The sequence below is a fragment of the Clarias gariepinus genome, chromosome 4 (assembly GCF_024256425.1).
Source record: "Clarias gariepinus isolate MV-2021 ecotype Netherlands chromosome 4, CGAR_prim_01v2, whole genome shotgun sequence".
Classification (NCBI taxonomy): domain Eukaryota; kingdom Metazoa; phylum Chordata; class Actinopteri; order Siluriformes; family Clariidae; genus Clarias; species Clarias gariepinus.
In genome coordinates this window covers 29,933,777-29,950,564 of record NC_071103.1, presented here as the reverse complement: position 1 = coordinate 29,950,564, position 16,788 = coordinate 29,933,777, and the positions used below count along the sequence as shown (strand labels likewise).

The 16,788-nt window shown below is 38.8% G+C and overlaps 1 protein-coding gene across 7 annotated transcripts in view; it reads right to left on the bottom strand.

Moving 5' to 3' along the window:
• The window catches only part of LOC128520094 (receptor-type tyrosine-protein phosphatase mu-like), a 223,872-nt gene that overhangs the window by 138,648 nt on the left and 68,436 nt on the right, over positions 1 to 16,788 (bottom strand). For all 7 annotated transcript variants that reach the window (XM_053494125.1, XM_053494128.1, XM_053494126.1 and 4 more), the window contains exon 3: positions 1,568 to 1,842. In XM_053494125.1, the coding sequence (XP_053350100.1) occupies positions 1,568 to 1,842 (275 nt within the window). The remainder of the gene's footprint in view (positions 1 to 1,567; positions 1,843 to 16,788) is intronic.

Sequence of the window (16,788 nt, the reverse complement as noted above, 5' to 3'; positions counted from 1 at the left end):
ATAAAATAAAAAATTTAAAGTCTGACTAAAAGCAAGAATGTATTTTAGCAGGATGTAATGGCATTGAGTTAGGTGTATTTTCTCCACTATTTTGACAGTTGCTATAATGCTATCAAAACAGAGTTATGTGCATTTGTTTGGGCCATGCCTGATTCATCCGGATGATGTACCTCTGCTTGGAGATTTCTGCACTTGTGACTCAGCTTCTGTTGATGTGGACTGCACTTTCATAAAGCATGTTATGCCCAAGTGTTATAATCAGAGAATCTTATCTGCATACCATAGACTGCAGGTAATAATAAAATGTCTGAGCCATGACGCTTATTCACAATATACTCACACGGAACATCCTTTAAACTCCCTTAAATCCAGAGTGTTTACAGTACCTTTACTTTTCTCCATCTGTACATTGTTATGTTCTATAATCCCACTATCCTGTTTCTTTTGAAGGGAGTTCCCTTTTCACTTAAAGTGTTTTTATTTCCACCATTGCCAATGAAGAATTTCTATCTGTATAGTGCCAGTCAAACGTTTGGACACAAGTTTGGGTTTATTTTCTACATTCTAGAACTATAATGTGTTATTTTACAGAACCAAACTATGAAATAACACATATGGCATTAGGTAATTAAGTAACAAAAACAAACAAAACAAAAAAACAAGACACAGTTGTCGTTTTATGAAATAAAGGTCAACTGTTCTGTAATAGTTCTTTCAAGAACAGTATTGTCAAATGCATTTGCAAAACCCATCAAGCCCCATGATGGAACTGGGTCTCATAAAGACTTACAGTACCTACAGTATGCTGCAGGAGGAGAAGTTCATTTAGAGATACCAGCCTCAAAAATAACCAATTAACAAACAGCACCCCAGATTACAAGGCTTTACAAAGAATAAGTAGCAGACACATCTCAATATCAACTGTTTAAAAAAGATTACTGCATATTTTGGACGCCTTCAGCATTGTTTCATAATGTGCAAAGAAATAAAAACCGGGAGAGACCATGGAGTTAGAAGGGATGTCCAAATAAATTTAATTATACTACAACAGTGACGCTAAAGTCTCTTTATCTTACCTGTGAATCTGTTTTTTGACAACATCTATTGTTAAACGTTAACAAAAATGAACCTGACCTGAAATGGATATCATGACACTCTAGTGACGGCATTAAGTATAGTTTCGCTGACATTAAATTAGAGTTTCATTTTGATGTTTGAAATATTTAACCGTTACCATTACCGCGTGACTGATAAAGAAGAAGCACATGGTTACTACCAAGCTACTTAATGGCATTTCTTCTTAGAATAAGTCTCACAGAAGGTGTTGTAGGAACCATAGCCGTTGTTAGTTTTAAAAAGAAATCAGCCTTGCCGTCTTTAAAATAGCTAATAACTTTTGAAATAAACATTAGCAATGATGTGTGTCTGCAGTATGTCAGGTCACATATAGGGCTTATACAGTGCATCTGTCATAGACCTATGAGTATAATGTTAACGATATTTGTTGGACTATACAGATAACCAAAAGTATAAAAACAAGATATACTAGAACTAGAAACATTCTCACCTGGTAAAAGTTGGGCCAGAAGGTGCTGACTGCCAGTTCAACCTGCTTCCATGTTTGAAATGCAGGTCCTGATGAGTTCCACACAGGGAAGCCCACTGGACTGTTGTTCTCTTTGACGTAGATGTAGAGCTGGCCAGGACTCGTGCCTTCACCACTGGCTCCATAATACTGGAATATAAGGCAGTGTGTATCATTCTCCTTCAGCTGAGGGACTACCAGTTGAGCTCGCTGTCCAGGAAACCTTCCAGAAGTGTTGACCATCATGAAGGCTGGGGCTGCACAGAGGAAAGACCACACGTGAGTACATTTACTGTATAATGATGTATGTAACATTTAATAGACAAAATAACAGAAACAAATACCTGTATGTCACAGTGATTAATTATAAAAACACTAAGCTTGTGTTACTCTCCAAAAACATACAGTATGATCCTGACTCTATACAGATAATATATTGTTCTGAAAAATCACTGCATGACACGTATACAATGAAAAACATTGATCAATGTTGTTAGCACACGCAGTAATCTGTGCAGCTGTTTATACCGGAAAGACAACACTCACTGAATACATTGTTCTCTTCCCCACAGTGCGGACACACCAGGGTCACCAGGAACACACACAGTTTCCTCTGTCCCAGCAAACATTTTTAAAAAAAGCACACACTATGCATAGTATATAAAATCTTTAGGTTCTGTGTCAAATGGCCATCAAACGATGCCATCACAGAGCAAAGTCAATTCTAGAGAGTTTTTTTCTTCCAAATTCACTCAAGCGCAATGAGAAATTCAAGATATGACCAGTGAGCAAACTGAAATGTGCCAGCCAGTGATCTAAACCATATGCTCTAAAAAGCTTGAATGTGTGAACAGTTTGCTCGGCTAACACAGTGACAGAAGGAAGGGTTCAAAACACACAGAGGAAGTGTGTCTTTAGAATGGTTAATGAATAACCTCTGCATAACATTTAGAAAAGGTTTTTTTTTTAATCCTGGAACCCAGGCTGCTGACTCTGTATGTTGACTCAGAGAGAGAGAGAGAAAGAGAGAGAGAGAGAGAGATGGACAGACTCATCAGAAGTCATTTTCACACATTTAAAGTGCATGAAATGAGCTTGGCATGTTTGTTATGGTATGTCAAGTGACCAGATTAGGCAGGAGTGGCTTTGGTCTGTGTCTCTTTACATAGGAATGTAGCTTAACCTTTTATATTATCATTCATATTTAGTTACTCTGTGTTAAAACTGTAAAACTCAATGCCACTTTACATTAAGCCATCAAGCTGCCATGCACTTGTTTTTATAGAAGCATTTGCAGACACATATTTTTATTCATCTTGTATTTTATGCATATTTAAAAAAAAAAAAAAAAACTAATAACCAGTGCACTTTTTTTCTCCTTACTTAATTAGGAAGATTTCATAAAAAAATCATGTAGAGAAATGTTGTACTGTGACATTGCCTAAGGATAAAATTTACTCTACACCTGTTGCACACACACTGGTTCATGCCTTAGGTTAGATGTTTTTTTAATACTTGAATGATTCATAGGTCACTGTGTGGCTTAACAAACAAAACACATTCCTCTGGTCAGGTACAGAGACTGGGCAAAAAAATGAGAGCCTTTCAGGAAGCCTGTAGAATAATTCCTCAAGACTACATTTCAAAAACACAAAGACGCCTGGCTCTTTGGAAGCCCTAAATATATAAAGTATGGGTGGCTCAAGACCTTTGCATAGTACTGTAGTTACAGGAGTGAGGAATCTACATTTAATGCGAACAAAAACAAAAAAAAAAAACATTCCACACATTCTCTACTGTGGTCCTCAATGGCCCTGTGGTTCCCTAAAACAACAATTCTCTTTAACAAGGTTTCTTAACTGCTTGAAAAGGTACACAGTCTCCGTAGCCTGCAACCATAATCGTACTGAAGTGCACAGAAAACAACAAGCATATTCAAAGCAGAGCCTTTGGGCAAAGGGTTACACCAGAGCACATAACACACACGCCATATATACTGTACATTTATCACATTTAGAGCTAAAACACTTTAAATCCCTATATAAATAGATGAGAAACACAGGCGGTCCTCTAGTGACTATATGCTGAGCGTCTGACATGTATCTGTCAGCATTCAACTCACTCATGTTCATTCTAATCCCTTTCTAGAATCTGACTCCATATGGAATATAAAGGCTTCAGTTAACAGAAAGTAGCCGAAAGTGCACTATATGCATTTATTTCCATCTTTTAAGTTTCTGTTTATTCATATGATCACATTCATAAAAAATGCTCCAAACGATAAAGTTGATGGTCATTTGTTCATGTTCACTTTCAGTCACAACGGTTTAGCTAAGATCCTGTTTTTTTGTAACTTATTTCAAGATGGAATAAGCCAAATTTGAACGTGTATCATATGTTTCCCTCTAAGTGTGTGTGTGTGTGTGTGTGTGTGTGTGTGCATGTGTGTATAAAGACTGATAAACTGTTAGTGAAATACAACGTCTGTAGTCCATATGCTACAAGTCATCACACAATGAACTCATTACTGAACTGCTGAGACTGCGTTATATTGGAGCCATCACCTCTTAGTAAGTAATCCAAGACATCTGTGTATGTGTGCGTGTGTCTGTGTGTGTCCTTGTGCAAGAAAGACTACAGTAACTGTACAATAAAACCACAGCCCTCATGTTACTTGAATCGTTCGTGTGTTACTTTATAAATAAGAAATATGCCTCAACATCTTTTAGAACATTCAATTTGCATAAACATGTCCAAATCTCATCACTAGGACCTTGTTTAGCTCTGAACATTAGAGATGTCCCAAGCTTATATGTTTAAAAAACATACATATTGTGTTTATTGAAAATGCTAACTTGTTTGTACTAAACACTTCGGGAAATCAGACCTACAGTATACACTGCATGTCAGTCAGAATCCAGTTCACTTAAAAGAAAAAAAGAAGGACAGAAAGAAAGAAGGAAAGAGAAACGGTGTGTTGTTTTGCTTCAGGCCTTCGTTCCTTTCAGCTGCGTTGCCGTCCTGCAGGGCGTACCATGGAAACGAGAAGTGTGGAGCGAGGATGTAGCAAGCAGGTTAGTTTGAATTAGTCCATTAGTTTTTCATGGCTACCTTTCAAACATGGCCTTGAGCTGAGGCCTAGTGAGAAGCCGAATCAATAAGACCACAATGCTTTCTTAAGAGCAGTGAGGGGCAAATTGCGCCTGAGAGGTTCCATGCCAGCTCTTGACAATCCCCACTCTGTGGGTCAAGGGTTATTACAGAGACACTCCTGTCTATTTCAGGATAATAAATCCCTAATCACAGAGCGCCACTCCCTGAAGTGGGAAATAAAGTCGAACCTTTGGATAATGGATACAGAATGTCCATTACATATGTATATGTATATATATTGTGTTTTTTTTTTATAACAAAAATTGTGTGCACAAGCAACTTAATATAAAAAACTGAATATAAAAAAAGAAAAATAAATGAATAAATAAATAAATAAATAAATAATACAACTGAATCAAACTCTAATTAATACTTCAAAATGCTTTTATTGCAAAAAAAGGGTTTTGTCCAGTCAATCATGAGTCATGGTGCTAAACCAAAAAATGAACCAAAAGCAATTTACAAGTAAGCTGAGCATTCGAGGATTAATGGCACTGTTCTGGCAGACCATGAAGATTCAAACTTGTCTGTGAACCTTAATCAGGTAGGCATCATTGACTTTTTTTTTTAACTTTTTTTTTTTTTAATAATTAGCACCAGTTTTGTACCCATGTTTCCATCAATGTACAATTGGTACCCTCAATATAGTGGACTTAATGTTCAACTTAAACACAATTTTCTGTATACAATTGTTTCTTTGATGATATAACAGCTATCGAAGGGCTTTATTTATATACCACTTAAATGAGGATGGGTTTTCTTTTAAGTCTGGTTCCTCTCAAGGTTTCTTCTCATGTCAGGGAGTTTTTTTTCCTTGCCACTGTCGCCTGTGGCTTGCTCATTAGGGACAAACTGGCCAGAGTATAAATCTGAAAAAATACATTTACATTGCTCCATTAGACATCTTTATCACATGATTCCTGGTTCCTTTCATTTAAAGGGTCTAATGTATAAATTAATATTTGAAAATAATATTGAATAATAATATAATTTACTGTAAATCGTAAAGCCATGACTGTAATATGTGTTTAAAAACATGTGCTTTTGTTCATTTTTAAACACTAAATGAGGTTAAATTGGGCAGCATGGCTTAGTGGTAAGCACTGTGGCCTTGCATATTCAGAGTCAAAGGTTCGATTCTCACCTTGGATCTGTTTGCATGTTCTCCCCCCGTTCTTGGTGGATTTCCTCCAGATACCCCAGTTTCCTCACAGTCCAAAGACATGCCGATTGTCTCAATCAAGTTAACCATTCCCAAATTACCCGTTGTGTGTTTGTGTGCTCTGCAATGGATTGGCACAGTGTGCAGGGTGTCCCCCGCCTCGTGCCTTCAGTCTACTGGGATAGGTTCCAGGCCCCCCGTGAGCCCTGTATACAGGATAAGCGATGTACAAGTTGAATGAATGAATTGGGTTGAATTGAGTTAGAAACTAATGTTGTGAGAATAAAGGATGCTGGAAACAATGGAAAACCTGCATTTTGGAAAGGACTGAAAGAAATCTTTAGAAGCTGCTGTATCTTTTTACTGCATCATCGCTATACAGTACCATCGCCATCTGTAGACCGGTCGCGTGCTAGTGTGATTGCAGTGTAATTCCTATTGGATTTACATCCATTAAATTCACAATAAATTGGCAGCATACAGTATGTGTAATTATTAAAGCATTTTAAAACTGAGATAGAAAAGAAAACACTGATGGTAATAATCAGTACAATTATGCAAAATACAGCTGAAGGATACGCTGCCAGTTACATAGCACAAAAACTCTAACGATGGACAAGCTTGTGCCAAACATCATCTGTCTGGTTTAAAGCCCATTCTGAAATAGCCTTTAATCAGTGGGAGATTTTGCCACCAGTTTCCTCTTTGAAGGTCTCTACATGGACTGAGCATGTCTGGACCCGTACGCAATACACGTGTAATTACAAAGGGGGAAACTGCAAACAGACACCTTTACATCAACTCAAGGGCTCCAATGTGATAGCTGCTGCAAAACAATGACTGAGGCATCGCCACATGCTCGGTCTTGTCCATTTGTGCTTTCCGGTATCTAGCTGAAATTGAAGGTTGGGGTGTTAAGTTTCTCCCTGGATGATTCATTTCCGAGACAATCATATCGTTGATCTCTTTTAGCCTCTTTGAATTGCAAGGGGTAGTGATCTGATCATTCATAACCACACTAATGCGGCAGCATCTTAAGAAAGCCAAGAGGGTTGTGATAAAAATGAGAGAAACGAAGCCTAGGCAGGAACTGACCCCTCAATCGAGATTGAACCTCCCGTTGAGATCATTCATTAAAACCTTCTATTAAAACCTTATTGCATGGAACTCATTTAACTGCGCTTTAATTATTGACCCCCGAGAGAAAGGGAGGAACGAGCTTAAGGGAGAATAAGCGAAGGCATTTAATCCGGCATCTCTTTCTACTCTAACATGTCTGTGATGTTATCACATCAGCTTGTGCCCATTATGTTTCTGGGGCTGAAAGAGAGAGACTAAACTTGATTATGAGGATTTTGAAAGCTGTTTGGCCACCAAGTAATAACCACATCTACTGTAAACTTTTAAAGTGATGGCTAAAGAAAACTGAAACTTTTTTGAGGAACTGGAATTGAGCATTTGTGTATGGTATCAGGGCTAGATACTATGGCAAGATGTTATCCATACCGTTTAATTCTTGCCATTATTGTCAGGTGACAGTGCTTTGTGCTGCTTAATAAAAAGTAGCTTACTTTAACATTCAAAACACTATTTTTTGATTTGTAAAAAAATCACACTTTTATGCTATACAAAAAATCATAAGGATAGCAATATGGATTTTTTTTTACATATTTAAAAAGTCAGATAAACAACTGTATTTAAAATATAATTCCACTGTATGTCATAATTCACAAGTGAGAAATATAGATCTTTTTCACCTTGACATGTTTGACAGACAGTTCTTCGCTTATCCAGGTTAGCTGTCTAGCATGTTGTCGAGAAAACACAAACCATGTTCTAGCCAACCTGAATGAGTGATGATTTTTTTTTTCTTTAAGATTATAAAATAAATATGCTTCTATTTTGTGTAATCTAAAGCTAATACACATCTATACAGTGTAATTCATTTAATAGTAAAAAATGTTTTTCAGGGTTTATGTCATATCCTGTGTGCAGCCATGTTGATTTGACAAAGAATTCGGGAATAAAACCCTCGAGTTGGGTTGGCATTTTATGTCATAAAAGACATGCCCCCATTTAAATCTCCCTAAAGAGTAAGAAGAGTTCACTAAGCTGTGCAAAATAATGCTTTAAAATCTATCCTTTAAATATCCTTATATAAAAATAACTGACTGCACTATTTGCCATAAAGAGATAGTTACTATTCTTAAATGACTTTGCAATGCAATTACTGATGAAAAGAAAATTTGTTGTTTTTTTACTTCTCAAGCTCAGATTGAAATGTTTCTACGTTATGTATAAGGCTCACACAAACTCTATAGCCTGTGCTCCCACTGTGATGGAAATAAACCTGATTTCCTTGTTCTTGTGCATACCCAACAATGTCAGCTGATCAACAAGATCTAAAACAAGCACAGCAGTCATCTCTCTCTCCTTTCAATTCATATTCAGCTGCAGTGCGAAGTTTAAGCAGGAGTCCAAACCAAAGTGGTGATTGACTACACGTTACTGCCGTGAAACCGGGAGGACCTGCGGTGACTGGTAATAGACTCAAAATACACATTCATTCTGATATCATTTGCCTGGTGATACATTTCATATTTCCGTAGCAATATCATGAAAAGTTTTGCGGTGCGTATTAATGAGCACCTTGTGACAGAGCATACATTATCAAGAAAATGATCCTGATAAGCAAACTGAAGTGAATTGGAGTTTAGTTCACTAGGATTTCAACCACAATTACCTGACTGCCTGAGACGATTTCAGGAAAAAGCTTTGACCCGAGATAAAGTTTAATGACTTCCCTTATATTATACAGTATATGCTGAGGTGGGATGTTTGATTAACTCAAAAGTTTAAGAATAAATCTAAATACATTAAAGGTCTTGGGTGTATTCTTCAACCGCCTCGGCTCCAGCATTCTTCATTTCCCTCCTTCACGTAATGTCTCATTTCAAAATGCCATGGAAGCTTTGGCTGCTATAAAACCAACGTGTATAATCTTACATTCCTCACCTAAACTAATAGTGATAGCGTAATGTATTGAGCTGTGAGAATTACAACTTGCTGGACATGGCGGGCTATAAAAATTTGGTGCTATAAATTCAATTACAGTAGCAGATGTGCTCATGTTCCTGGTACCTTATTGTTTTATAGCTCAGCTAATGTACTACAACTGCTTTAGTGGTGCTATCAGGTATCGCCGTCTGGAGCAGAAGTCTTTTTTGTTGCTTTCCTGAGGCCTCTGATGGCCTGTGCATTCAGGAGGCATGAAGAAAAGCCAGGCCCTCGAAAAAAAATGCAATTATGGCTGTGTTGCGAATAATGGAGTTGGCATCATCTGCATATTACACACCTGCCATTTTTATACCTCATTAGACTAACAAAACCATTTTTCCCCATACCGTCAGAATAACAGAAGCAATCTGGTGGTGATTTGTGTGCAATAAGTTGCAGGACCTGATCGTCTCGTCGCACGGCCACTTCTGTTCACGGCATTGTTAACAGCAGGTGAGAAGAGGTTTTATGCATACATTATGGCTGGCCAGTCTAAAAGTTTGCAGAGAGGAAAAAAAATGGCATAACAACAGAGGCTGGAGACAGAGGGCTAATAACAGGGAAACGCTATCTGTTCATCAAATAGAGAAATTAGAGGCTGCTGGCGTGCGCTGACAGTGAGCCAGACGGGCACTGGCAGAATGGCACTGCCTAAGCATCTTCTGACAGGGGAAAGCTGAGTGAACACCCTCATTACTCCACATCTGCACATTAACAGCCTCTGCAAAGCGCTATCTACAACCATGGTGATCTCAGATCAGCTCCTAGAAAGTGCGGAGATGTCAAGGAGTCCATTGTCTCTTCCTAAAGAAGATATCTTATGTGTTTTCTTTGTGGCATGTATACAGCCATGAGTGTTATTTAAACCGTCAAGAAGAACAGGAGAGGAGCTCTGAGAAGGAGGACGAAAGACTGCAAAGACTGAACTGCTCATTTAGCTCTGATCCCAGGTGTCTTATTCACAGGAAGGGAGTTTCCTGTGTATGATAGCGATGGCCTCTGTGTATCATTTCCCTTGCTGTTAAATTTAGAAAGATGCAGATCATTTTCTGCTGGTGATTGCCATCAGACTGTTTTCGTGTTCCCTTCGGGACATGTCCATTTCAAACACTCACAGTGAGGTTTACAATAGAGATGAAACCCAGTGAATGGGAAGGCAACGAGTTGAATGACCTTGGCCTCTACTTGCATCATTACAGTGAAAACATCATTAGGTGAGTCTGGCTCTCCCTGCCCTGAACGGCAAGAACCCAAACATTAGTTCAGCTTTCACAGGCCTCGCCCCCTCATGCTTTCCACCACAAAATGGGTCGGGTAATTTCAGCGGTGGCATGCAATTTCCAAAGTATTTTAAGAGCAAATGGCTTTTAAAAGCAAGTGAAGAGCTGTTTGTGCATTTCCATAAAGCACACTTTGAAACTGTACAAATCAAAGGCTAATTGGTTTATACTTTGCTGATGGGGAAAAAAATATATTAAAGGTGTTATTTCCATTAATGAGCAGTAACAGGATGGAAATTTGTCTTTTACAGAAAAATGGGGGAAAATATACTGTATATTTTTACATTTAGGACTTATGTACTAAAAAAATACCAGTAGTCATCAGCAATTTAGAGCTTTAAGACACTGTCTGTTTAAAAATTTTTTGCAATGAAAATATTACTTTAAAAAAAAATTATTTATCTTTTAGCATGAAAAATTTCCAGGATAGAAAAGGAGAATGGTTGTAATAATCAAATGTAATTACATTTATTACATGCCATGACGCTAACTCAGACCTTTTGATTATTTCTAGAGGAGTTTGTTTAAATTTGGCACTTAGACATTAGACCAAACAGGCACAGATACGTTCTAACCTTATTAAGGAAGCAATACAAGAACAATGTTCCAGTGAAGGCTGTAGCAGTCAGTTCTACTCAGGTGATGACCACAAACGTGAGATTTTTAAAGATGATGTGCGCCAAATAAATGGACCAGCTTTCCCCCCACCCCCATAACATGCAAACTCTTTTCTGAATTGATTTCAGTTAAGTGCTAATGTGGCTCTAAAAGGAACAAGTGCATAATGGTGGCTTTAATTTCAAGTTAATGGAAGACACTGTTCTGATGCATGTTTAAAAAAAGCATTATGCAAAAACGCATCACCCTACGCTGTCTACAAGGCCAAGTTCGCCAGTGCACTTAAATATGTGAACGAGTTACATGATTGCGGAGGTTAAACGTGAGAACAGAGCTTTGTTCTTAAATGTTTCTTAAAATGTTTATAACGAGTTACTTTGGCCTTCTTGTCAGTCTCACCATTCTCCTCTGACCTTTGATGCCAACATGTCATTTCAGTCTGCAAAACTGTAAACTGTAGACATTGCACAAAAATCTCAACACATCCGCAGTTTCCCGAATTCGCCATCCGCAACCTGTGAGGACATGGTTTGCCAAGGTTGGCGTAGAAGAACTCAAGAGCCCTGACCTCAACTCCACTGAACACCTTTGGGATAAACTGAAATGCCGACCGCACACAAGGCCTCTTCACCCAAAGCGTCTAAAGCTGGACTAAGATGTTCGGAAAGCACAAATAGTTGTAATGGACTGATGTCCACAAACGTTATGGTGTATTATAAAGAAGAAACTAACACCAGAACAAACATAAGGGTCTTTATGTGGCTCTCACTCATCTTCTGTACCGCTTTATCCTGTATTTAGGGTCGCAGAGACCTGAAGCCTAACCCAGAAGGCTTAGGGCACACAGCTGGGTGCCAATCCATCACAGGATGCACACATACATACTCACCCATTCACACACTACAGGCAATTTGGGAACGCCAATTAGCCCAACCTGCATATCTTTGGACTGTGGGAGGACACTGGAGTACCCAGAGGAAACCCACCAATCACGGGGAGAACATGCAAACTCCATGCACACAGAGACAGAAATCGAGCCTGGCGGGGAATCGAACCTGGACCCTGGAGGTGCAAGGCGGCAATGCTAACCACGACACCACCGTGCTGCCTTCTTTATGTGGCTGATGGATTATGTTATACATGTTCTTGTATAATCAGAAATGAGCCTGAAGTTTTCAAGTATTTCTCTGTCTGATATGTGCATTTCTAATTATTTCAGATAACAAGATGATTTCTATTAAATGGAGAGTGGGACAAGGACAGATGGCGGTTGAAGTGATACTGCTCAGTGCAAGTGCTGAGGGTCGAAACAACCCTTTGCTACGAAGGTCCGTCCTTAGCATAGAGCAGAAGAACACAGCTGCATGTATTCACGATGAATAACAGGCACTGAGAAGGACTGAAATCTAATTAAACTACATTCATAAAAAATCTATTTCGCTTTCCATTCAACTGATTAACATGAATAGTTCTTCATCTGCCATTTTAAACCTCTGTAATTATATAAAAATAGAGGCAAAGCCGAATACGCCAGATAGCACAACCAGGACTAACCTCTATCTCACATGCCGCTTTATTCCATAACCTACTGTCACTGCAAAAATACATGGAATCAATAGCATTTTGCCATTCCCAAATTGGAAATTGCCTTTAAAAAAGATACACACGACACGTGCTGGAGAAGTCATGCAGGTTCATGAACATGAACCAGAACGCACACACTCGCGGAGCTCATTTGCCTCGGTGGCTCAAGGGAATGCTGATGAGCATATTTGTTTGTAATTAGATGGGTGTTTTCCCCATTTTTTCATGTGGGATTAATGGTTGCAAAGAGGTCCCTGCGCACATGTAACAGGACATTGCTGCACCTGCTTTATTGATTAACCTTCTCGTGTAAAGCACTGTGTAAATTGGAGCAGGGCTTATTGGAAATGGGATTTTGCATAAAGCCGAGGTGACAAATCATTTCCATGCGCAGGATGGGACCATTCGGATCCATCGGGGCTTCCGAGGGAGGGGTGTTTGCCTGAAGCGGGGTGTGGTAATTGAGTTTATAACTCATTTCAATACTAGCTTCATGTGTAAACATACACAGGAGCTTCTCAGTCCTATTAGGCAGAGTGCTTGGCATACAGAAAAGCCTGGACAGTTCTCAGCTGACCTTTACTGATCTCTGCCCTTAGTTTAATGGGAAGCAAATAACATGCTAATGCTGCTCAGGTTCCACGAGAAACTACATGGATCAGCAGATTGATTTCCAGCATGCACGTCTGACCTCAAGTAGCATTCTTTTAGGTAAAACGATCCGTTTACGCCAAATTATTCGAGTATTTTATTTCTCACCTTGCATGAAATTCAAACTCTCTGATGATGATTTTAGCCAACAATCACATTCTCACTGATTTACAGGTCAGATATGCATGGCTTCACTCATCAACCAGTATCTTTTCTATTGCAGTGCTGGCTGGTACTGTCGACCCTTGGACACCAACTGCTGCAGCTGTGGGCATCTGGGTAGCAGTGAATCTAAACGCTCTTTATGGAGGGTCACTGATGGAACTCGGGGGGATGGCATTCCACACCCAAGTAGACTGTGTGGTGCCTCATACAAGCCCTGGATCCTATTTAATAAAGTGCCACATCCAATTACTAATGATTACTCGGACACCTTTCCTACTATGATTTAATCTAACTATGTAAGCAATGCATGCGTTTGCCCAAACTAATCCTATTTTTCAGCTGTGGCCTTATGAACAGTACGAGGGTATATTACATATATTATGTTTTGTTTAGTTTTTTCCTAAAAAAAATAACTGAGATTTGTTTCATTTAAGTTTTCATCTTTACGAGCTCTGATGTGTCCAAATGAATATAAAAAGTGTTGCATTGGCCTTACAGTAAACTCCAGGCATTTTACTTTGTTATATTAACTACTATTAATGACTAAACCAACTGAGCGACTAATACAGAAGAAATGCTATTAAATATATGATTATGAGTTCATAGATAAAAATAGGGTTGGCTTCACCTGATAAATCCACCTGATACACAAATATTGCCCCATATCCTATGCATGCTTATAGAACGTTCTTGTTTGCTTTCGTTTATCTTCTTTGTCATAATGAGTATTCATATCCATGCTGCTGGACATCCCCCAGATGCATTACCACTGTGCAGCAGGCAGACGGTGTGCCATGCTGGATATAAAAGTCTCAACCGCACATTGTGGAACCCCACTTACCCACACAATACAACTGTTGACTGACTGCTTTTAAAATAAGCCTTTTGTTGATGGAAGGAAGTGTGGTGGATAGGGTGAATATGCGCAGGCCGTCAGAGATATTGTCTCTCGCTGTTTCCTGCATCTGGCCCAGTAAGACTGCAGGAAACATGATTCAATAGAACGCCCTAATGAGGCAAAGACAAACTGTAAGTGTGCTACATGAGAGGCTTATTGTCCCACTTCACTCTATCACACTACCAGGATTATTAATGTAAACATTAATAATAATAATTGAATTTTAATATAAAGCATTTCTTCATCACACTTAAACCTTACTGGACTCCAGAATAATCAGTTCTTCATCATGTCAGAGATGATGCAGCCCGGTCACTGTGCACCCAAAGATTATCATGGCCTCCAAACTTTTTTAAAGTACAACCTACATTATATTCATCCTTATGAACTATTGATGGACGGACATAATGGTTTGCTCTCGAGCATACTTCAAAACATTTCATTACAACATCAATAACAGCTGCTCCTCTCCACTGAGTACAGACTTTGCTTTTCATGTCATTAAACAGGAGCCACAGATTTAAAACTATGGGAGAACATTAAGACTAGGAAAGAGCAGGGCTTGCACGCACACTACTGCTGTAATATAATGTCAACTAAAAATAATAATAATAATAAATAATAATAATAATAATAAAAATAATAAAAAGTAATAATAATAATTATAATAATAATAATAATAGTTGCTGTTACCTCTGGCTAACTTTTTGCCTTTGTGTTAATTATATAAACCTAATGTGATTTTGACACTGGACCTAAATGATGATGGATGAAAGGAAGGAGATTTTGTCTTCTAATGTGCAGCAAGCAATCTCCACAGCTTCATTTTCATTTCATTTTACATCCGTTTTGCTGTCAGCTTCAAATGTTAATTAGGAAAGTTTGGGCAGCTGTACATTTTCCGTTGCCTACACACAACCTGCTCTTTCAGCACTTTGTCAAAATGTTTAGTGTGACTGAAAATGGGGGGGAAAGTTTCTAATCAAGGAGCAGCTTTACATGAGAAAGAACATCACACGCACTGCCCATTACTGCCTAGACTGCAAGCTGAGTAAAAGAAAAATTAATACATGAAAGGAAATGTTTACTTTCTCAAAAAATCGTGGTAGAATGACAATCTCGAAAAATCACTACACAGGCTGAAACAGCAAGCAAGGCTTTTTTTTGCTTTGAAATCACATGGAAACGTAATAGCTAACAGCTTGCATGACATGATTTCAGCCTTATTGTTTAAATGTCTTGGTTTCTTTGAAAAAAAAAAAAAAAAAAACTAGGCATTTTATCCCCCTTGCGTGAATATCTCATTATAATCATTACCGTTAATTCCTTTAATTTGTATATACAGTGCAGTTTTTCTGTGATATGCATCATTTTGTCCATGCAGCCAATTGTAGGTTTGCACGCACCCATACACAGAGAGAGAGAGAGAGAGAGAGAGAGAGAGAGAGAGAGAAGGAAGTGTCAAACTTCTACTGCCAAATACAAGAAGTACCATCTGCTTTCTTAGAGGTGACAAGCTTCCTCTAGTCTGGAGGTAATGCAGTGTGTGCATGGGAAAAAAAGAGAGAATTCACAAGTGAAAAGTGTCTTCATCCTTCTAGTGCCCTGAAGGTATAAAATGTAGCATGTCTTCAGCTGCCTCCCTAGTGGATTCCCCCTATTTACAATGTAAACAGGCTAACTGGTGCTGAAAGGAAAGAGGCTTAAAAAGGAAGCAGGCCCAGGCCATGACAAAGAATGCCTTCATAACCTAGCCTCGGTATGCCTAAAGGCAAGGCAGAGAAGGGTCCAGCCAAACCTGCTCTTTTTAGGAATATTGTTATTTAGTAAATAGGGGAAGTAAAGAAAAAAAAACTTTTCCTGGTTTATCCGTATTTTTAGCAATAGAACCAGAATGTATTTCTATTCGTGCTGAGTGCATGCACCTGAGCATGTCATAAGATCAGAAAGTACATCATTCATGTTTCTCTAGCATGCTTGTAAGAATATCCAGCACATGACTGTTCCTGATCAATCCATCTTCCATCATCATGCATTTTGGACTCATTTCTGGCTTCTGGCTCCAGATCAGACAGACCCTCCCCTTCAAACAGACCCTGCCTTAAAAATCAATAGACAGACACTTCCATTTAGTCTTAATCCTGTAAAAGCATCCCAGTCACCCCTGGGTTCACCTCTGTCTGCACGTGAGCATGGGCAAGAACCCGAAAGGATCATGAGTCTGACGCTGTCTGCTTGTGTGGTCACCTTCAGGATCTCCTTTCTCAGCATTCTGCACTGACTTCATTTCCATCTGCTTTTAAACTGTCCTTTAAATCCTCAAGTTCCCTCTTGCCTTTCCGAACACTAAGTGGATCACTCTCAGCTGAATATGCGATCCATTAGGTCTGAACTCATGTACACATACGCCCACTCTCACACAAACACACATCCAGGTAAAAGAAAGCAAAGGCGTGACAGAGATACAGACGTGCTATTACTTTCATCGTCCCAATGAAAAAAATTTAACCCGATGATAATTAGATGTTTTTTGTTGAACCGCTCAAAGTAGTTTCTTGTTTGACAACTAAGCCCGTTCTTTTTCTCCAAGGACTCACTTTCAACTGTGTGTCTATGATCTATCATTGTCTTATTA